The 22,707-nt window shown below is 39.5% G+C and overlaps 1 protein-coding gene across 14 annotated transcripts in view; it reads left to right on the top strand.

Moving 5' to 3' along the window:
• The window catches only part of PPP2R2C (protein phosphatase 2 regulatory subunit Bgamma), a 199,484-nt gene that overhangs the window by 171,126 nt on the left and 5,651 nt on the right, over positions 1-22,707 (top strand). For all 14 annotated transcript variants that reach the window (XM_054065194.1, XM_054065200.1, XM_054065196.1 and 11 more), the window contains 2 exons: positions 10,870-11,039; positions 15,712-15,803. In XM_054065194.1, the coding sequence (XP_053921169.1) occupies positions 10,870-11,039; positions 15,712-15,803 (262 nt within the window). The remainder of the gene's footprint in view (positions 1-10,869; positions 11,040-15,711; positions 15,804-22,707) is intronic.

Below are 22,707 nucleotides of genomic sequence, written 5' to 3' on the forward strand. Positions count from 1 at the left end.
TCTTGGACATGTTGAATTTTTTAAATTAAATTAATTATATTTGCTAGTCTTTTATAGGAGGTTGGAATTTCAGAGACAATATAGCTTTCAGACCTCTAACTGAATATGGATTATCTTTCATTTGCAACAGAGAACAACCAGATGCACAAAAGAGCCTGTGACAGAATATCCCTGCTGGATTTGCTAATTAATATTGACCTTTCCAAATGAATGATGCTTATTGTATGACTGGAAAAGAGACAACTTGTTTTTCTTTTATGTGAGCTTTACATTTAAAATACGCTTTTTATTTCTGCATCTGGTCTCATGTCAGGTTATCATCTGAGAGAGAGACAGCCAGCATTCTTCCTTTGTGCACTGAGAAGCCATTGTCAAAGTAATGTCCGCTTCTGGCAAAATCTGCCAGGTTTCATGTGACAAGAGCAAAACTTATCTGAGCTTCCATAATGATTTGACCCTGTTCTTTAATAAAGATTTGTTCTCCTTATCCTAATTCTAGATTTATTTTATAAACATGCACTACAAAGGCATATATTCATTGCTAGGTTCATATCCCCAGTGAAAAAATGTGCCTGTATCCTGATAAATTTGTAATTATGACTGTCACTAAAGATCTGTTACTACAATTTCACGCATGCTAAACTAGATCCTGGACGGAATCCTTACTTGTGCAGGAATCCCACTGAAATTTTGTAGAAGGTTGCCTTTAGATGAGCTCCAAAGCTGCCATTCTGCTCAGTTTGGATGAATGTATAATGAAGACATTTAAAACGTGGCTAATGAAAATTTGAAACTGTTTCTACGGAAATGCAATTATGTCTATATAGCATTTCCTGTAGTTGTGGAAGATATGTCAAAATTAAAAGAAGAAAAAAACTGATTTATGTACTTACAGCAGTCAAAATGTAAGAGGAAAGAGAAAAGCCTCAAGCAATGTTAAATGATTTATGATTGAAGAGGTGTTTCATTAACCCCTTTCCCCCAGTCACAGACAGATAAAGCAAATAATTGCTGTAAGATTGCTTTAATTATTCAGCCTATAAAAAGTTCTGTCATCTTTGCTTAATTTTTAATAGCAACAAATACTGCTTTTCAATGTCTCACAAAACCAACATTATTCTTCCAAGATCCTGTTTCAGTGAGGGTGAACTCCCCACCTATCACTGACCTTCTATATCAAGATCTGAAAGACTTATGAGTGAATTTGGCTGTAGAAGGGTTGTAGTTTTATGTCCCATTAACTCCATAGGACCATGGGATTGCTCACAACACTTGGCATTAAACACAAACATAAGTCTTTATGAGACCAAGCTTTTGAAGAGGCTTGATCTTCCAGATCAACTTTGTGGTTTTGCACTTCCTTGCTCTCTTTAGCACCATTTCTGTTTATTAACAAACTCACTGGCAATGTTACAGTAACGTAAGCAACTCTGCAGTGAAGCTCCCACTCGCTGATCTTTACTATTGATCTGGCTTCGCCTTTCAGCGCTAATGCACTATCCCTTGTGGTTTGCAACAACTCACTACAGATGATAAAACAGATTCTTAAATATTGATTTGGGGCTTTGCTTTTAAAAGCCATACTTTCTACATGTATTGATGAGAAGCCTCATTTTAATATTGGGTCATCGGATAAAGGAATGCTTCAGGGAAGTGGAATTTCAGTCTTGTGAGGAGGATGCTTCAGAAACTTGCTTTTACTCAAAGAAGGGAAATGATGTCTAAGTGACCAGGGCATGAAGAGGCACCATGTGAATTCTAGAAAAATTAATAGAAAATTGAAATATAAGAAGATCCTACTTTTTAAAACAGGATAAACAACTACAGGCTATGGTAATACCAAATGTTACGTAATTTTGATTAGGTTTTATACTTAATGCTTTATAAAATAATTGTATTTTAGATTGCTTATGGAGGGGGTCTCAAAAATTCCCACACATGTATAACTGTATTAGTGTAGAAGGCGAGATTGTGGCATGAGCAAAACATCCTGGTCTTGAAAGAAAATTTCTGAAGGAGGTGAATTTATCAGTGGATTGGCTTAATACAAAACAATAAAAAATCCAGAGAGAGTGAAAGACAGGGTAAATAATGATGGTAATCAAACTGTTACCGTAAACAATGAAGCTAAAGGCATAGAGAGACCACAAGTTTCAAAGGGAGCTTTTCAGTTGGTTTTGATTTCCGTAGAATGGACTAATGAACTTTTTAGTATTAAATCCTAAGGTAGGTTTTAAACATCACATAATAATGACTATACTGGGGCAGACCAGGGTCTGTCTAGCCCAGTATTCTGACTCTGATAGTAGGCAGGAGCAACATCAACAGAAAATGCAGAAACAGAGCAGCTTGCAGTTGGGAGCTTGAAGTTCAGGGAGTTCACAGTAAGGTTATTCTCACTATTTAGCCATGGATGTTTGGTTTTTTTTTTCCTTGAATTTGCACAGGTACTTTTGAACCTGTGTATAATTTTTGCCATTCACAATGTCTTTCAGTAACATCTTCTGTAGCTTAATTAGGCATAGTATAAGGAATCACCTGCACTGTACTTACCCTTTCCTGGTTTCACTTGGTGACCTCTACTTGTTGATTGGAAGAGACAGTGTACAAAGTGAACTGTCATTGCCTATTCATCCTCTCCATGACATTCCTAATTACAAACCCCTCAGTCTTTCCTAGGCTGAAGAGTCCCAGTCAATTTAGTCATTCCCTGCAAGGAAGTAATTTGATACTTCTGGTGATTGTTATTGCCCATTTTTGTGTCTTCATGAAACCTCTATCACATTAGAGATAAAACCAGAACTACACATAGCTCAAGATGTGAGCACATCTTGAATTAAACGGCACAAAAAAATTAAGCTTTCTGTGTTGAAGGATAGTAAGAAGTGTCATGGACTTTAAAACATCAGTATGGTTGGTATCTTTATATAAATCTAATGACATTTAGCCCAGGTTTTTTATACTAAACTTTATGAAAAATACGTGGTGGGGCAAATCGCAGCTGTCTGGGGGCTGGTAGTAATTTGCCATCTAAAGATATCATAGTTAAATAATTTGTAGTATTTTTAACTTAGGATCAAGTTTTGTGAGAAGCATTTAATTAGTATAACCATCTATCCCAGGAGAAAAAAGAATGTTTAAAAGTGTTTATTTATCAGCTATGAGGAGATCATATTGCTTCTTTTGCAAGTTGCTGTGGCTAGTCTGTCAAGACAGGCGAAATTCTGTACGTTTCCAATTACCATTTTCCACTACATTGTAATCAGGTATTGCAGCCATTTTCATTTGGGATCTGAAATGAAAGAGAGGCTTAATTTAGATGATAAATTGTTTGGCCTGGGACTACATCTGTTTTCTGCATTTATGAAAAAGCCCACTGAGAGATTACCCAATCCTCCACCAGTATCTCCAGGTCCAGTTGAAAAACACTTGTTGTACATGTACATGTGTAACCCAGAGGTTATCTGTAATAAGTCCTGAATTCAGCCTAACTGCATGCTTGGATAATAAAAAAGAAAAAGTACTCCCTCTCATTTCAGCATCTTTGCTGACTCTGGCCTCTATGGTCCTTTATCTTCTCATTGACCACATTGCCTCTTTTTCCAGTGTTCCTAAAACTGCCTTCACCCATTTGTAGCTGCGAACCTTGAACAGGAACTGGACAGTTTCCTACATCCTTTAGTTGTCTTTGGAGGGAGAGAGAGCGTGTTATTTCATCGTGCAGGATTTCCAAGGATTTAAATCTAAGTGACAGCACGTAAATTCTGTAAAACCAAATGATCTCAGGACAGGATACAAACTATTAACAGTATCATCTAGGAAAAAAGCTTTAGGATGTTACTGTTTGTAAGTAGAGAGAAAATAGCTTCAGAAGAAGCTTTGTTTTTCTGCTATAGGGAATAACTTTTTAAGGCTGCTTATAATTTTATCTTACGAATGATGAAATCTATTACCAAATCTGTAGAACTGATAAGCTTTCATCTTCAAGTTTTCCCTTGTTTTGTTTTTGTTCCCCCCGCAGATAATCACATGTTCTGCAGTATATGTGAGCATGATTCATCTCTGCTTTTATTTTAAAATATATTTAGGTCTGTAACAATATAAAGTTGGTTTTATTTGTAGTTCTGATTTTGGTTAACGGTAACAGAAATTTTAAAGGTTCATGCCTTTATGCCTTAAGGAGTAGCAGCGTTATCATCATCAAGGGTCTTCTCCTTTTCTAGTTCTCTGCTTCTCTTTGGTTTTTTTACTGATATTTCACAGTAAACCCTTGAAGTTATCATCAAGTTCTTAGGCCATGGTAGCAAAATTCTATCAAAGCTTGTACTCTGTGTTTCTCTCTTTTTAAATGCAATGAAAGATTTGTTTAGCTGAATACAGTTGACATTTCTTTTATCCCATCAATCCATTATGAACTTATAAATTCAGGTCAAAAATAAAAAGTATCTTCAGATAAACTTTCATTATATTAGACAGATACCTTTTCTAACCTCTGCCCCATATTATCTCACATAGTGTTATTGCTTTCCCTTTAAACAGATCATTCTTCTTTGTGTTTTTAAAAACATTATTTATATTTGATTTTGGAACCATCTGCCTTACAGCAGTGCTGTGCATGCTTGTGGTGGTTTTTTTCATTTAGACAAAAAAACGACGATAAGAGGAAAAGGAGGAGCGGAAGAAATGTTGAAAATTCAGCAGGAGCATTACGCAGAGTCCTATAGTATAATGAAGAGAATCATGAATACTCTTTGTTACAAAAATTTTGAGGAGGAATACAGGATTTTGTATGCCATATTGGATTCTGACACTGCACTCACCATATGAGCCATTTTTAGCATTACTGTTATTTTTTGTTAAAGTTCACATATGCTAGTATTTACACCCTGTAATGATTGGAGCTCTGTACAGCAAAAAAAGTATTAATTTTCAGTGTTGCTGGAATCTGGAGAACACCAGTAACTCCAACAAAAATGTGCAACATTGAAAATGGGGGAAACAGGGAGAAAAACCTTTTATGGGAACATGACATTTTATGTTTTCTGAGGCTGAGTTGTTTTGGAGTGTTGTTGCGACAGTGGATGGTTGAGTCCTAAAATATAGTTCAGTTATAATCTACTCACTACTTTTCAGTGGAGTGTGCACAGTAGTGCTATTTGATTTATCACTTTCCTGTGTTCCTATGTCACCTCTTTCCCTGTGACATATTTGGGAAACTGAAGTATACAGCAGCAAAAGACAGTTGGCAAAATTGAAGAGGAAGGTAGTATCGGTGTCTACCAAGTCTCTTCAGAGACTGATAGTGGAATTTCAAAGCAAGCACTCGTATCTCGTGGCCCTTGCAGTTTGTATGGTGTGTGTTGAGTGAAGGGAGACATTCCAGTCTACACATTGTCAGACATTTTTGACAATTAATGTAAAACTAAGAAACAAGATATATGAGGAAGGTTACATTCACATGCCTATCTCTGTTTTTTTCAGCCGTTAGTTCTTGTTTAGAATCAAACATGAGGATTAGTTTGGGTTTCATTTTTTATTTTATTAGATATGTTTTATCCCAAAATGCATAGATTTCAAGTATGTGAAATCAGGCCCATATTGAAGTACATGAGAAGTTGCAGTGGCAGCACATACAACACCCAGACTGCAACTGATGTGCTGATGAAAGCCACAACGATGTTAGTGGGACATGCCTGTGCACCACACTCTTTGTAGGTACTGCCTAAGGCATCTGCTTTCTTTTGGCCAGTGTCTGGAAGGGAAGCTGAGCGAGATGAGCTTTCCCACCCACTCTAGCTGTTCCTGGTTGGGTTTGTTTTTTTTCACTTCAGACATCTGCGTGTATCGCAGCATAATAAATGCAGACCTTAGAGATGCCTTTTTTATCCACTGATTCGAAGAATAGTCTCCATGTCTACATTAGATCAGAGAAGTTCAGGGACCACTAAGAATTTCTTTTTATGAAATGTGAGAGTTTGTTTTTCAGCAGATTGCCGTTTCTTTTGAGCAGCATATTTTTATGCTGAAGATTTTCTTCAGGATTTGGGAAAGCAGTGCTCTGGCAAGTATCCTTCGCCCAATCTATCCTTCTCCCCAAAGTCTGGACTTACTTCTGTGAAAACCTACCCTGCTATTTATCTTATGAGCACAAAGTTGTGCAGAAAGGGATTGAACATTTTTATTTCCCTAAGCAGACTTCCCAGTTTACCTATGTGGACTAAGGGCCTGAAATGGCATCTCTTTTGGAAGCTCACTGCAACACTGACTGTACTTGGAGAAATGATCGTCTTCCCTCTGTGATTACATGATATTTCCCTATTCCATAGTCCTGCCATCAAGGTCATATTTAAATCTGAGCAGTGTCATGTGAAAGCTCAGCACACCACACCATTTCTCATTCCTATGTTCAGTAGTTTGCAACTAGACAAGTAGCTTTGTGTCTTTCATATAATTAGCATCATGGAGGCTATCAGGAACAATATTAATGAAAGTTTAATACCCTTTTTCATGGCAAAAGTTAGTTGTTAAGAAGTTAATCAAGAAATTGATTGAGAAGTATGATGAAATTTGTAATTGAATCTCAGTAAAGTTCTGGTACTAAGTCTTAGTCTAAAAATATTTATTTTGATATAGAAAAGTAAGCTAGATTTAAAGTCTTGTGCTTTGGGTGCTGATTGTCCCTTGGCATAAGAGTGCCTCCAAAAGATAAGTCTAAATGTAATGATCAGAAAATATGCTTCCAGTGCAGGCTGGCAAATCTGATTTTGCAAATGATGGGGTAACACTATGTTTTCTCCTAGCAGCTTGAAGAGGCTAGGATTGAATTTGAATTGCTTGCCTGCACCGAAGTCCCAAGTCACTTGGCTGTCACTGCTGTCCTGTTTCCAATTACTCAACTTGTATTAGCCAAACTGATTGAAGACCATGCTTTTTTTGCAGTGTATGCATAACCTTATGGTGATGCTTAACCAGAAATTGCTGAGACCCAAGGACATTCCTCACCTTCGTTTCCTGAGGCCAATGCCTTTTTCTGGTTACTCAGGCATATGCTGTTAGTTGCTAAGCTTTCTCTGTAACACTGGGAGCTGCTGCTTATTTTCCTGTAATGATTTTCCTGGCTTGATTATGCTGACCATAGAAACTATCTGCGAAGAACTGCTGCTACTAAAATTTCTACTGCTATCTTTTTTTCTGTAGTGATATGAGGCTTTCATGCCTGCATTAATTTCTGCAGTTAATTAATCTAAGTCTTTCTAATACTTACTGTAGTAAGGATAGAAAGCAATAAACAGTGCAGATAAGGGATGAAATGGTTTAATCTCATTAATTAACAAAGTACAGAGTATACAGGTACAAATATTACTCCTCTTCCAATCACTGGGAGTTGGATGAGACACATAAAGCCAAGATAATATTTCTTAGCTGTAGATGAAGGTGTAGTTCAGTTAGTCTGGGGGTTGGTGTTTTTTTTCTTTTCTGGTTTTAATAGCAACTTCATGCTCTTAATTAGGAGGATGAAATTTCTCCCAGCCAAGTACATAGTTTGGACAGATTAGAGAGAAGAGGTATGAGAAATGATAATTGCTTTGTGCTCATCAGACTTCTATTGAAAATCTGACAGGATAATTACAAAATACCTGCTTTACAGAACGTCTAGGCAAATTTTTTAAGAGCTATTTAAAGTTGTTCATTTACAGTCTGTCTGAAAAGAAAAGTTTTTCCCCTTTTCTAAAGTTCATTACCATTTAGGTATACGGTACATGTTCAAATATAGACCTTGTTCTCATGTGCATGCCTGGCTGCATTCCACTGCCCACCCTCAAAGAAAATTGCCCATAATTTTTTGTATTACCCCACATACTTTGCCCACGCACTCTTATCTTTCAGCAGAACATTATTTCACCTGATGGAAATGGTAACCTTGTTGCTTTTAACAGTCTGAATCATAGTCATAGATAAATTAATTGAGAGAGAAGTGTCCAGTGGACTACACAAAATAACTGTTTTGACTGACAGTAAAAAGTTATTCTAGTTTCAGCATGTTTTCATATCACATCACAAGGCTTTTCTTCACCTGCTTTTGAAACCTGAAAATGACATTCACCAAACTGCCAATTGAACGTTCTAGACGTAGATGCCAAAACCCTACTGATTTTTCTGAGAACTGAAAGACCACAAAAACCTGCCTTTCTACTAAAGTTGACCATGTAAGTTCGTTTGAATCACAGAGCCACAGGTGACTGCAGAAAGGCTATGGAGTTACTCTAGGCCCCTGGTAGGTAGGACTAGAGTTAGTGCAGGTTCTTGGGGGAAGGATGAACAGACCTTCATGAGTAGTAGATTTGTAACAAATTAAGTAGAGCCTGCTAATTCCAGTTCTTTCATGTTCCTCCAATTCAATGTGAGACATTCAGTATCATAATTATGTACAGCTGAATGGGGATGACAAATCTCCTAGATGTAAGAGCTGAAGGCAGATGTTTTCAACATATACGTTTATATAACATGATCTTCACCTCTGTCTTTGCCAGCACTATTGGGCTGAGGCCCTGGGACAAAGCCCCAGGTAAATGCAAACACAGACCCACTGTCAGTAAAGGAAGAGTTGATATGCGAACTGTTATGGGAGTTAACTCCTACAAATCAATGATCCCTGACAATATCCACCCGAGGGTGTTAAGAGAGCTGACTGATGACATTGTGAGACTGTTCTCCATAATCTTTGAGAAGTCAGGGAGACTGGGGGATGTCCCAGAAAAAAATGGAAGAAGGCTAATGCCACCCCCATCTTCAAGTAGGGCTTAAAGGAGGATCCAGGAAATTATAGGCCCATCAGTCTTTACTTCGGTCCCTGGGAAAGTTATGGAACAAATCCTTCTGGGGGCTATCACAAGACAAATGAACCATGTTATTGGGAAAAGCCAGCGCAGATTCATTAAGGACAAATCATGTTTGACAAACTTGATCACTTTCTAAGACCAAGTAAGACCTTGGTTGATGCGGGGCATGCAGTAGGCATTGTCTGCCTCAAGGCTTTCGATACAGTTTCCCACAGCCTCCTCCTAGAGAAATCCATACGTTATGGTCTAGACAAGTGGTCTGTGCAGTGGGTGGGAAATTGAGTGACAGCTTGCACCCACAGGGTGGTGGTAAATAGCTCCTTTTCAGACTGGAAACCAGTCACTAGTAGGGTCGCTCAAGGATCAATATTAGGTCCAAGGTTTTGATAAGTGATCTGGGTGATGGGATCAAGTGTAGCCTGATGAAGTTTGCTGATGATGCCAAACTGAATGGGGAAGTGGACGCTTCAGAAGGTATAGCCACCTCGCTGGAAGACCTGGATAGGCTGGAAGAGTGGGCTAACAAGAAACTTAGGAAGTTCAAGGACAAGTGTAAGGTCTATCACCTGGGAAAACATAGTGCAGGAGTGCAGCAGAGGCTGGGATATACATGGCTGGGGAGCAACTCTGTGGCAAATGACCTGGAATCCTGGTGGACAAAGAGCTCAATATTGGTGAACAGCATGCTGCTCTGGCAAAGAAAGCCAATAGGATGCTGGGTTGCATCAATAAGGGCATTGCAGCTGAGATACAGAATTCGTTATCCCACTCTACTAGTGCTTGTCAGGCCACACCTGAAATACTGTGTTTGGTTTTGGTCCCCACTATTCAAAAAAATATGTGAACAGACTGGAGAGGGTCCAGTGAAGGGCCACAAAGATGATCGTAGGACTGGGAAGCTGCCATGTGGGGAAAGGCTGAGAGAACTGGATTGTTCAGCCTTGAGAAAAAAGTTCTTGGGAGAGATTTTATCACCATGTTCCATTATTTAAAGGGTGGCTGCAAAGAAGATGGAGACTCTCTTTTTACGAGGAGTCACAGGGAAAAGTTGAGGTGAAATGGGTACAAGTTGCTCCTGGGGAGATTCCAGTTGGACACAAGGAACGTTGTTAACAATGGGAACAGTCAGCCATTGGAATAATCTCCCCAGGGAAGCAGTAGACTCTTCAGCATTGGACACTTCTAAGATTCAGCTGGATAGGATGATGGGCCATATTGTCTAGACCGTGCTTTTGCCAAGAAAGGTTGAGCCGGATGATCCTTGACATCCCTTCCAATCTGATATCCTGATTCTATAATTTCCCAGTATGGAGGTACCATAAGCAATATTTCATGATACCCTGCGTTGTTGGGTTGTGCAGTGCATAGAACAGCTAACCAGCATGTACTGTGAGTTCCCAGAACTGTCAGCAATTGCACATCAACTAATTAGTTCATGGAGCCACATGGTAAATCATTGTCTATTTTCTGCTGACTTCTCAGGAAGAGGTAATTGCAATTTGCAATTGCTTTTCAAAATTCTTATGTTTAGTCTCAGATTCCTTCAGACATGATCAGTGAGTACCCTGCAGACTGGCCACCTGGTTCTGGCAACCAGGGCAGGCTTTGAGAAACCACCCTACTCAGAAATGCCAAGATCATCACGAGACCATGTGTACACCTTTCATGTAACATGGACACCTCAATTTTGGTTATGTGTTGGGAAACAAAACGTGGACCCCAGAAAGGATGACCATAATTGAACTGCCCTGCTATAGGAAGCTGTAGTCAACTAACTGGTATATTTACATGCTTTCCCAAAGTGATGCTTTGGACATAAAGCTCTGAGGTTAATTATTGTAGTATTTAAAGCTGGCCGTTTGTATTTTTATGCAAAGGTAAAAGAATTAATTAAGTGCTGAGCACATTATTAATTCTATATCACATTCATTGGTAGAATGAATTCCATTGTACTGATTATGAAACAGAATGTTCAGAATGTTTTTTTATGGCATTCTAATTTCTCTCTTGTTTCATTTTCTTTGAACAGTTTATGAAGAACCAGAAGACCCCAGTAACAGATCATTTTTTTCAGAAATTATCTCTTCAGTGTCTGATGTCAAATTCAGTCACAGCGGTAGATACATGCTAACAAGAGATTACCTCACTGTCAAGGTTTGGGATCTGAACATGGAAACAAAGCCTGTAGAAACATACCAGGTGGGTATCTCCTATGTCTTGAAGTGCAACAATATAAAAGCATCTCACTGTTCAAAACCTGAATGTTTTCTAGTTCCTTGGTCTGAGAAGCAGCTCTCTAAGGCAGCTGCAAACAAAAGGGGTTAAAATCCTTGTAGTGGCATCCTTGTAGTTGGAAAAGGGCAATTTCATCAGCATCAGAAAGGAAGCATAATGCCTGAGGAGTCAGGATAACACTTACTGTGGTTTGAGCTCTTAAAAGAAATGGTGCTTCTAACAAGGGAAATCACCTCTCCACTGTGGCATCTGTTTTCAAATTATACATTTCACTATTAACATTTAAAATAAACTGAGGAAACGATTTTGTGAGTTGCCCAGCATTCTGCTCTCAATGGAACTGCTCAAAGTTTACACCTTTGTCATTTCAAAAGTTTTCCTGAAACTTCATCTGTGTGTTTCTCCCTTGTGCCTCGTTCTAGAAGCAATCAGTGTTAAACCCTAACATCACCACTGACGCAGCAGTTTGTGTATGCCAGACTGACGCATCTGGTTGCCTGAATTCATTGTAATATTATCCAGACAAAATGCCGGTGGCTCCAGCCAGCACAGAGTTTTTACTCTGACATCTGTTCTGTTTGGCAATAGAGGACTGAGCTTACATTTTTTCTACTCTGCCTGGAAGAAGGAAAATATGTCTGACGCAGAAAATGCTTGTTATGAAAATGCAATGAGAAGAAACTGTTAGGCTACCAATAGAAGAGTATGCAAAGTAGGAAAAATGTCATTCATCTGGCTCATACTGCTTACGTAGAGACAGTCCTACGACAGTGCTGGAACAATCCCATGTCTTCTGTGTCTGTATAACGGCAGATGGGGAACAGTAGTTCAGAGTAACTATAATTAATATTGGTTATTAAATTACATGTAATGAGAATTTGGTAGCATGACCTGTCAGAACAACAGAAATTTTACATCAGTAATGTTGGAGGTATTTATTAGCTAGTGTTTAGTAGACAAAGTGGGCTCCAGTGTTTTCCAATGTGCCCATTATATTTTGGTGGATATTCTTCAGTGTGTCTCCTGTTAATATTGGAAAGTCTGAGCCTGTATACCTTTAAAGCTATAGAATTGGTTTTGCTCTTAAAATGGCAGTACTTGTAATGCTAAATATGTTTGAAATGTTGATATGCTGTGAAAATGGAGTGGGAGGATAAGGGTGAGACTGTGTTTTATATAACATAATCACATCTCAGATTTTAGGAACTTAGGTAATTTATTATTTCATGCTTTTGCTAATGGCATAGTCAACTTTGATCAGGAAGAGGGATAGCTGGTCAAGCCAACCTGTTCATCCTGACTTTGACATCTATTTCTATTTCCTCACGTAGGTAGCTGTGAAACAAGCTGGCCACCTTTAAATCAGTCTGACACCCAACAATGGGGCCAATTAAAACATGTTTTTCCATGCTGAGGTGGGAAAAATGAGTATAATGTAAAATTTTCAGTATTGATTACTGCAATCAGAAGCTTAAAAAAACAGACCCACAACAAACCATCTGCAAATATAACAGTGTTCTTCCTTACTTACTTTAACCTATGGATTATATTTCATTTTTGAATACTTATCCAGTACCTTTAAAGAGTATACAGATGCATTGCTGAGGATTGCAGTGGACTGAAGGAGAATCTGGATCTCAAGGGCCTTAGGAAGCCAATAGCACAAGACTGCCTAAGATTCACATGCTCCAGCTGCTCTGGGGAACCTTTCATGTTTTTCAGCTTCTGAGTGTAGAGAATTTTGTTCTTCAGAAAAAGTGGTTTAAATTACTCCTTTAAATAATTTGCCTTAGAGGTATCTGTCTCTCACAGATATGCATATTTCATATATAAACTTGGAAATCTCTCAAAAAGTTTTGTGCCATGGATCACCCAAAGGCAACAAATAAACCTAACATCTTCAGTTATGTATCCACTTAATTATGATGACATGTATATCATTAAAAGATTGAATTTCTCATTTCACCCACTGCATGGTAGCCACTTAGCCATTGTCTAGCTGAGAGAATTATGAGGAGAGTCACAGCAGGTGGTTTCCCCTCAGGGTTGTAGGAAAGAGCAAAGTCCATAACTGTACTGCTTCTTTATCGGGTTACAATTTTAGTATCACAAAAATAATCAAATTCCTCATGCAAGTCCTTTTCCGTATCAATGTTGTGGCTAAAAGAATGCTATTACATAGAGCAGCTTTGCTGAAACACCTTGTCTGTCTGCTGACTGATTCAATGTGATTTTCTCCTGTTTATGCTTCACGCGAAAGAAAAAAGGACAGAGTATGGTGCACTGGGCAGCCCTAAAAGAGCAATACAATGGAATGGCCTGTGCTCACAAGTTGCAAGGGAGCCATGCCTAATGGGATGCTCTTCTGATGCTGGCTGGTGTATTAATCTAGCAGAGCTGTACCAATCAGCAAACAGAGGTGAATGTGTTCATAGCTGATAATAGCTCGGTCCACTGTTGGTAAGATCTGTTGCATAGGGAATGGGGTAATGTGTGGCTTACCAGTGCAATTCCTGGTTGTGACTGTTCAGCAGTCCCAATGAAATAGCTCCCTATGTAGTCATGTTTCTGTTAGTCTAGAACACAGAATTACGCGGTAATTCCATGAGGGTCTGACCTGTAACAATGCAATTAAAAAATGGAGAATGTCTTTTGTAATTATTTAGGAATTAATTTGGTTGGGATTCAAGTACTGTTCATATGTGGTAAGAACAGTACGTGCAGACAAGGCAAATCTGGTTTTACTCTCAATCGGTAGTGGCAGATGAACATGCAAACAAGGTGAAAATTGAGTGGTTTTTCCAGTTAGTTTTTCATAGTAATTCTCAAGGTCTGAAGGTGGTCACATGTGGTAATCAAAGGATCCACATGAAGAGGAAGCTGGTTGTCCAAGACAGTGGTGCAGGTCTCCAGACAGTCAGCCAAGAAAAGGGAGCTGAGACCTTGAAGAGATCAGTAAGAAATCTGAGAGGGGAACTGCAAAATGCTTTTCGACAGAGCTGATATAGAAAGGCACAGATCCAAGCTGTGGAGTTGGACACTTCACAAAGAGCGTATACATGGCAGTGGCCATGACAGATGGCAGCTGGAAGGGGTAACAAGAGGAAGATGTGGAAATGATAGTCAATGAGACAAATGCAATCTGCTTCCTTCTCCTGCCTTATCTAACCTTTCTTATTTCTTCCAAGTGTTGGAGCTGTTCAAGATGATAAAAGAAAGAACTCCAGTTCTGTAACAAATTACACTGCTAACACAAAAAGCCTTTAAATAAAGAGAAAATGGAAGGATTTAATTACAGAGGGTGCAAGAAACTGCATTAGTGCTAAAAGTGTTCTGACTTATTACTCACCGTGAGGGTAAATGCATTTAATTGTGAAATGTTTTATCTGCATTTGCCATTTGCCTATTATTTGCTCTATAAGATATTACCTGTTGATATACAGCTCAATGTTCACTCATCTAGTAATGAAAATTGATCCATGACTGAAATTTGTAATCCTTAATAACCTAACATTACAATTCTTAGGATACTGTACAGTTTGGCTATTGCAAATGGGTTAGTTTAAAGAAAATGTAAGTTAAAGGTCGTTGTCCCTCATGTGGTCTTGACAGAAGTTATCTTGCTAGAAGAAATATTTGTGGCCTCAGGCCAGAGGAGGTTGCTGGGCATCCATGAATAGAAACAGTCTCCCTGGACTTGCAAGAACCAGTACCTCTGTATGCCAGAGCTAGTTTATGCCCCTCAACTGTTGGATTGGTATGCGTGCTCTGCAAGTTTATCCACACAACTTTGTTTTACAGTTTCTACAATAACTAGAAGAAAACATCAGGAGTAGAAGTGCATTAGTAAATTCATCTAGGCAGGGATTTTTTAGCTAATTATTTCCTTGAAGAATTAAACCAATCATCCAGAAAGAAGACTAATCAAATTCAGCAGTGGATTGAAACAGTTCGCATGAGAACTGACTTTTTATGATAACTCTTGTTCAGTAGTGGTGTGTGACCCAGAGGAGAGGTCTTCTGCTGGTTAGTCCCACTTTTCAAGTATGTACGTGAGAATTTACGATGTTTTTAAGTCTCAACTGAATAGGAAATATCTTTGGGCTAAAATAGTGTTCTAATTTTCAGCCTCTGCAACTGCAGCTTTGCACTGTATTTGTCTTCTGAAATACTTTACCCAAATGTATGAAATACTATACACCACAGGTTCTTTTACTAGAGCCACTTATCTTGGAATATGACATTTTGGTTACTATTTAACTTAGATTTCTTGCACATTAATTAGCCCATCTAGGGTATCAGCTGGTGAAATGTCTTTGGGAATTAGACTAGCGCTGAGAAAATCACCCAAGCAGGAAACAAATATGTTGAAGAGGGGTGGTCTGCAGCCTGCTGAGGGAGGTATGCTTCATGCCTTCCTGCAACAATAATTCTGTAGCACCTGGTTAATTAGGCTGTGGAAAAACACAGATAGCTTCTTTAGAGTTTAAACACAGTATTTCCTGCAAAGCTACCAATCTGTGCAATATATTTTGAAAGTGAACGTGGGAGATAAAGCAGAGAGTGGGGGACTGGTTGTGGAATTCTGTATTTTCTTTTGTTTAAAGAATATCAATAGTTATTTTCTTTTAAACAGGTCCATGATTACCTTAGAAGCAAGTTGTGTTCCCTCTATGAAAATGACTGCATCTTTGACAAGTTTGAGTGTGCATGGAATGGATCAGACAGGTAATCCATCCTTATGTCCATCGCTGTCTTCATTTACTAAAGGAGCTTCCACATAATGGGGAGCAATCACAAAGTAAAATGTTACACGTGGTTATTTTCCACGTCAACTTACATCCTCACATACCAGTGTTCAGGTTGGTAGATGTTTGGATATTGGTGCAGTTGTGTCTCTGACTTCCTTAGACATGGTGCTTGTTAATGTTCACTTATGCCCTAGGGCAAAAAAAAACTTCAAATTCTGTCTTTTTTCACCATAAGTAGGCTGCAGAAGTTAGAAACAATGCTGCCAACTTGCACAGTCTCTGAACACACTAAGGAAGCTTGTGTGGTCCTGTATTTACAGTGAGCTGCCTCAGAAATCCCGTTTATTTGCTGGAAACAGGGAGCAAGGAAAGGCAGTCACAGGCACCCACTGATTGTCTACGAACTGCTGCAACCTTCCCACTGACAAAAATGAGAGTTTCTTCTTATACTTAGCCCCCATCAGAGTAGTGCCTTTCCCTGTGCACTGGAGGAGAGGTCCTGGTTTTTGTCTTGCACATAATATCTTGTTGAATATTTTCATGAGTAATATTGGCACAACAAGTCAGAGAGTGAGAGCAAGGATGCAGTGTGCTAATGCCCTAATGTTAGCAAATGGTGGCAGTACTTCGAGGAGTAGGATTGTTGTACAGGAAAATAAAAAAAATGGATAAAATGCAAGAGAATAGTGCAAGGTGAGGGTTTTATTTAAAAGAAAACGTAGACCTTCATCATATCAATTGGAAACAACTGGTATGGACATTCATACACTGAGTGACTATGGAAGGGATTAGCAGTCTGCAAAATGCATGTGAAAGAGAGCACAGGAGCCAATTCTGAATGGCACATGGTGCCTCCTGGCTCAGTAGAGCTGAGGCAAAAGCTTGGCACTTGCTGAGAGTCTGGAACTGTGCCTTCAACCACTTGGACTCCTATTTGGGAAAGAGAAAAACAGTCCATCTCACCATATTTGAAGCAAGTCTGCCCTCCTGGACTGGGCAGGGGCCATGGAACGGAGTGTAGGGCAGCTGTGAAAAAGGCAAATATGATTCTTGAGACTGGGGTATCCAGCAGAGAGAGGAGCAGTGGTGACATCATGTTAGGGTCTTATTCAAAGACCTTTTGTCTTGTCCCTTATCTCCAAGGTGGATGAACTAATTGGGCAAATGGATGGCAGCTCTAAAGAGAGGGCAGGACAGGAGTTTGGTTTTGATCAGCTTAGCAAAAAAAGAACCCACGATTATACTTGCTTCTAGTAAGTATATCAAGGAGGTATACATAGGGAGGAAAAGGATTTAGCTAAGCTAAATGTGAATGATAATGACACAACAGCAAATAGGTATTGAGTGACAATGGGTAGTTACATCTTGGAAATTAGAGGAGTTCATACCTGGTTGGTCACTGACAGTGTGGAGCAGTCTTCCTGTCCTGAGCACTGGAGACGTAAGAAGCACAACTATTTTGGTTACGGTGCTGAGGAAATTTGGGAGAGCAATTATATGAGACATTGGATAAAATGGCAAGTGTCTGAACTTGGAAGTGCAGAACAAGGTCTCTTCCAGTCCTGTGTTCCACAAATGCAGGTCAAGTGTAATGCTGTACATTGTGCAATGCTGTACACTGTGCAAGGGGCATCTCCTCTTTGGGCTGCTTCCCTTTATGCAGTTCCTGTACCTGCCCCATGGAGAGATTCTGTCTTTACTAAGAAATAGAACTTTTACCTTATATTGTTTATTGCACAAATGAAACCGTGTACTTCCATTATCTCTGCACGTCTGCATGCCAGGGTAATGTATTTTCAGTCAAGGATTAACTTGGCATTGAATATCCTCTGTGATACAAACTGCTGGCCATTTACAATGATATAGCTGGACCACACTAGGCAAAATCCTTCCCAGATTGCAACTTAGGCACCAGCTGTTGTGGAAATGGTTTTGATATGGTCTGAAAGTGGGAATGACTCACAGGAGTTCTAGTGGAAGGTCCAGGTTTTTGGGCTTTTCTGTGAACCTCCCAAACCCATGCATGAATGGGTATTTTAGTAAAAGATTGTCTCAGTGGACTGGTTATTGCCTGAGTTTGGTCCTACTGGAAAGACCAAAATAAAAGCTTGTTTTGGAAATATGGATGGTGCTTATCCATGCCTACATCTGGTACAGAAGAACCACACAATCAAATCATTCATCTATTTTGAAACTTTGACAAAGATTCAGAGCTTTTCAGATCGTTTAAAGTAATTTTGCTTATTCTTGATGGGAATTCCCAGTGTGTTGCACAGGATAGACAGCCACGTGTTCCTAAGCCCGGTGTATTTCTGAGCCAAATGAAGTGCTGCTGTCCTCATTAATGTGGCAAGACCACTCTCTGGATAGTTATAATAAAAGTATTATTCGATATCAGGATTTAAACTGAGTGTAATATTTTCATTCTTGTATGACAGATCAGAAAGATCAGTGCAGTGAGTAATTATCAAGTGGGAACACTAGACTGTGAGGGCTTCATGTATTGTAATGCCCAGACACTGGGGCGTTGTTAGTCGTGCACAATTAGCAAATATGTCACTAAACACAATGCAGTGCTCTTGATTGAAAGAAACTGTTGAGTAGAGTAGCTGGCGAAGTTGACAAAAGACAAAGATGTGCTTTAATTTAGTTGTTTCTTTTTAAGAGTCAAATGCATCAGCACTGATGTTCATCTTTTGATGAACGTTCAGTCTTCTGAGCTTCTTGCTTCTGTGTATGACAAGCATTGTATTCTTTTGCTACATACTACAAGGATTTTTTTTAATGGATCATAATTTAAATTATGTTTGGGTTCCAGTAACTCTAAAAGGTGCATTTCAATAGTAAGGTCACTTAATTTAATTATTTTGGTATATATTTTTTTAAAAAGGTCTACTACTAAAGGTGAGCAATGCCTGTTAACAATGGTACTTTTAAGAAATGCTGCAGAACAATATTAATATTATTAATAGATGTGCATAACAGTAATAACTGCAGTTCTGAACGTGTTATTTTTATCTTTTGCAGACTTTAAAGCTACAATGACAGTTTAAAGCGACAGGAATATACAGTTAAAAATAACAGCATGTTTATTATTTAGGTGAAAATACTTTTCATTAGTTTTTGTCATTACTATGGAGTTAATCTAGGTGATGATAGAACCTGATGGTGAGGCTGTTTACAAAAAAAATCAATGTACGTGAACTCTGATTAGAACGTGATTGATGCTCAGTTACTCCAATGAAGAGGAACTAATACAATCAGGCAGACCCGATCTTGTTTGCTGAAGGGCACATTAATCACTATGTGCTTTGGCAAGAACAGCGGTCAGGGGAGGGAGTCAAGCAGAGGTCTTATAGTAATTCAACCAGATGAGCACATGATATCTGTAGTTGAGTATATTACACTAAAATCATGCCATCTTTATTGTGTATACATCATTACATGACTATGTGGAATATGTGATTGCTATTTATACACCGATTTAATTTATTTTTTTCATTCACTTCCGAAGTCAGGTCTTTTAATAACAACCTGCAAGACACTGTTTTCTTCTCACTCTCAATCATACCTATTTTGTTATTTCAGTTTTACTTTAAGAGTTAGCTCTCTGTTTGTGAGTTACAGGAAAAAACATTTGAAAAAAAAATAGAGTGGTAATTCTATATGGTAGTAAGTGAATACCTTAATTACTATTCTTTTTATTTTAAGATTTCAAATGAATGGCTTTATAGGAACCCTCCCAGAGAGACTTCTGAATACCATCATGTTAAGTGATACACTGTAAGCAGATGAGTGAAGTCAAATACAAATATTCAGTCAGTCCTTTCCTACTGACCTGTCATTTATCCCACTAAATATCCTTCATGCTTCACTCTAATCAGGTGGAATTGGCTGGTCCCAGTGGATGAGATGGTAACACTCTATTCCTGTCTGGCAGCATGCTCCATGATGGAGAGCTTGAAAACATCATTTTGTTCTCAAGGCTCAGCATGTCAAATATTAACTTGGAAGGACATGGAAATCCCCTGTTCTTATTCCCAGTCTTATTCCAGACAGCTGTTTTGGAGTGCCGCAGCCCTGAATCCAGTGTCTCAAACTTTTTCATAGAGTCATAGCATCATAGAATCATGGAAGAGTTAGAGCAAGAGGGGACCTTAAAGATCGCGTAGTTCCAAACCTCCTGCCATGGGCAGGGACATCCCACTAAATCAGGCTTCCCAAGGCCCCATCCAACCTGGCCTTGAACACCTCCAGGGATGGGGTATCCACAACTTCCCTTGGCAATCTGTGCCAGTATCTCACCACTCTCATGGTGAAAGTTCTTCCTAATGTCTAGTCTAAATCTGCCTCTCTCCAGTTTATACCAATTCACTCTTGTCCTATCATCACAAGCCTTTATGAATAATCCCTTTCCAGCTTTCTTGTAGCCCCTTTCAGGTACTGAAAGGTCCCTATAAGATCTCCTCAGAGCCTTCTCTTCTCCAGGCTGAACAATCCCAACTCTCTCAGCCTGTTCACATATGGGAGGTGCTCCAGCCCTCTGATCATTTTTGTAGCTCTCCCTTGGACCCATTCAAAGAGCTCCATATCCTTCTTATGTTGAGGATTCCAGAACTGTATACACTATTCCACATGAGGTCTCATAAGAGAGGAATAGAGGGGCAGAATCACTTCCCTCGACCTGCTGGCCACGCTTCTTTTGATGCAGCCTAGGACACTGTTTGGCCTTCTGGGCTGCGAGCGCACACTGCCAGCTCATGTCGAGCTTCTCAACAACCAGCACCCCCAAGTCCTTCTCCACAGGGCTGCTCTCAATCACATCATCCCCCATCATGTACTGAAAATGGGGATTGCCCCGACACAGGTGTAGGACCTTGCACTTAGCCTCGTTGAACCTCATGAGGTTCTCACAGGCCCACTTCTCCAGTCTGTCCTGGACACTCTGGATAACATCCCATCCTTAGTGTGTTCTTAAGGTTGTTTAAAGATCTTCCTTCTTTATGATGGACAGTCAATTGCTTCATACTATGCAGTGTAAAGGAAAATTCCCCAATATGCCAGCAACCCCCCAGTGCTTGCAACAGGGCTTCCTCCTTTTCCTTTGTTGTGACAAATCTCATTTTTCATTCCTATGAAATAAGTTTTTGAAGAGTTTTCCTGGAACCAATCATTTCTTCTTATAAGGTCACCTTGTCAGGAAACTAGATCTGGGCCAGAGTTGGCCCCAAAATTGTTATAAAGGAGACTTTAAAACAAACAAACAAAAAAAAAACCAAAACAAAAAACCAAAAAAAACAGAACAAAATAATGTGAAGCAAGTATGGTTTGGTTTTTAAGCAAGCCTTAATTCCAGCTAGTGTCCCCAGAATTTCAGGACAAATCCGGAAATCCAGGAAGGCAGCTGAATGGAATTTTGATAAAAACTGTTGCATGCAAGGATGGCTGCAACATGGGTGACATTTAAGAGCTCAGCTTAAAATAAAGAAATCTGAATGCAGTATGGGAATAACAGATGTGAGAAAGACCGGGATACGCTGATTCTTTGTGGCTGACATGTTTGATGAAATCTTAATGCCTAAAAAGTATTGTGGAAGATCTCATTGCAATTTAGTACAAATTATGAAGTCCTTTTCAGATGCCCTTGAGGTTAGTGAAGTGGGGAATTTGCTGACCTCAAACAGAAAGAGATCTTTAGAGAGGAAAGCCATGTACTGAAGCACTTCATTTAGCAAAGAGTCGTTACCAAAACTAAAATATGGAGAGCCAGATGTTTTAAGGTATTAAGATGCTAAAAATGCTGAAGCCATCAGTAGTTGTTAGGGCGGTGTTGTAAACCCTAAAACTCTGGCCCTAAAGTATATATCGGGGTACTACTGGTTATCATGTTCAGCCCACAGGAGAAGGCAGGGGTAGAAGCCCGAAGCCCTTGAGGGCTGGGCTAGAAAGGGAAATGATAGAGTGAAGCAAAAGAGACAAGACAGAGCAGGGAGAAGAGGATGTAGCTAGAGCGGACACTTGACTGGCAGGAGAGAGAAGCAGATAAGGTGTTTTTAAAAACTGTTGGGGAGGATAGAGGGAAATGGAAAAAGGGGGGGGGGGAGAAGTCAAGGTTGTAGGGGAAGAAAGAGAAAAAGAACAGCCTAGCAAATAGGGATGGATTAAGAAGAAATGTCAATGTAATGGAAGTAGGGCTGGGGTTTCTTCTTGCCCTTCTGCGAGAATACAGTTGCCCCACTTGTAAAGGAAAAAAAAAATGGATACAACTTTGGGCCATAGAGAACTCCACATGAGGAATGAAGTTGGGCAGAGAGATGCCTCACATTGCCTCATTAAGAAGCAAGAATGCTCCAGTGTCTGTGCAGGCTGGAAAAAAATTAGTAGCATTTTGTGTTGCCACTCAAAACATGCACATTTCAAGAACTGTCAGAAACACTCAGACCTCACTGGGAGAAGCTCTAAAGGAGGAAGCACAGAGTACTCCTTGTGCTCTGTACAGCAGTACTGTGCAAAGAGGAAAAACATGTTTCCCTTGTGGGGCATCACAGGAAGGTCAGCAAGGAGCTGTGTGAGTGCATTGGGAGCCCTGCAGATACAGGGTGTTGCCAGTGTATGAAATGTAGGCAGCAGAAGCCATGTCACTGCCATTGGGGTTTTTTCCTGCTTTTTTTTGCCTTTTTTAAAAATGATTTTTTTTTTAAATTGTGCTGCCTGTAGCTGTAGGGGTTTAGGCTGAGTACAGGCCAGCAGCAGCTTTGCTCCAGCCTGAGCTACCGGTACGGTGCTCCTCAGGATGCACTAGAGTGTGTTCTGCATCCTAAATAGCCCTGAGTGGATGAGATGATGGTACCTCTGACTGTGAGTGGCACAACTTGTAAACT

This window comes from Cuculus canorus, chromosome 4 (assembly GCF_017976375.1).
Source record: "Cuculus canorus isolate bCucCan1 chromosome 4, bCucCan1.pri, whole genome shotgun sequence".
NCBI classification, from domain to species: Eukaryota; Metazoa; Chordata; class Aves; order Cuculiformes; family Cuculidae; genus Cuculus; species Cuculus canorus.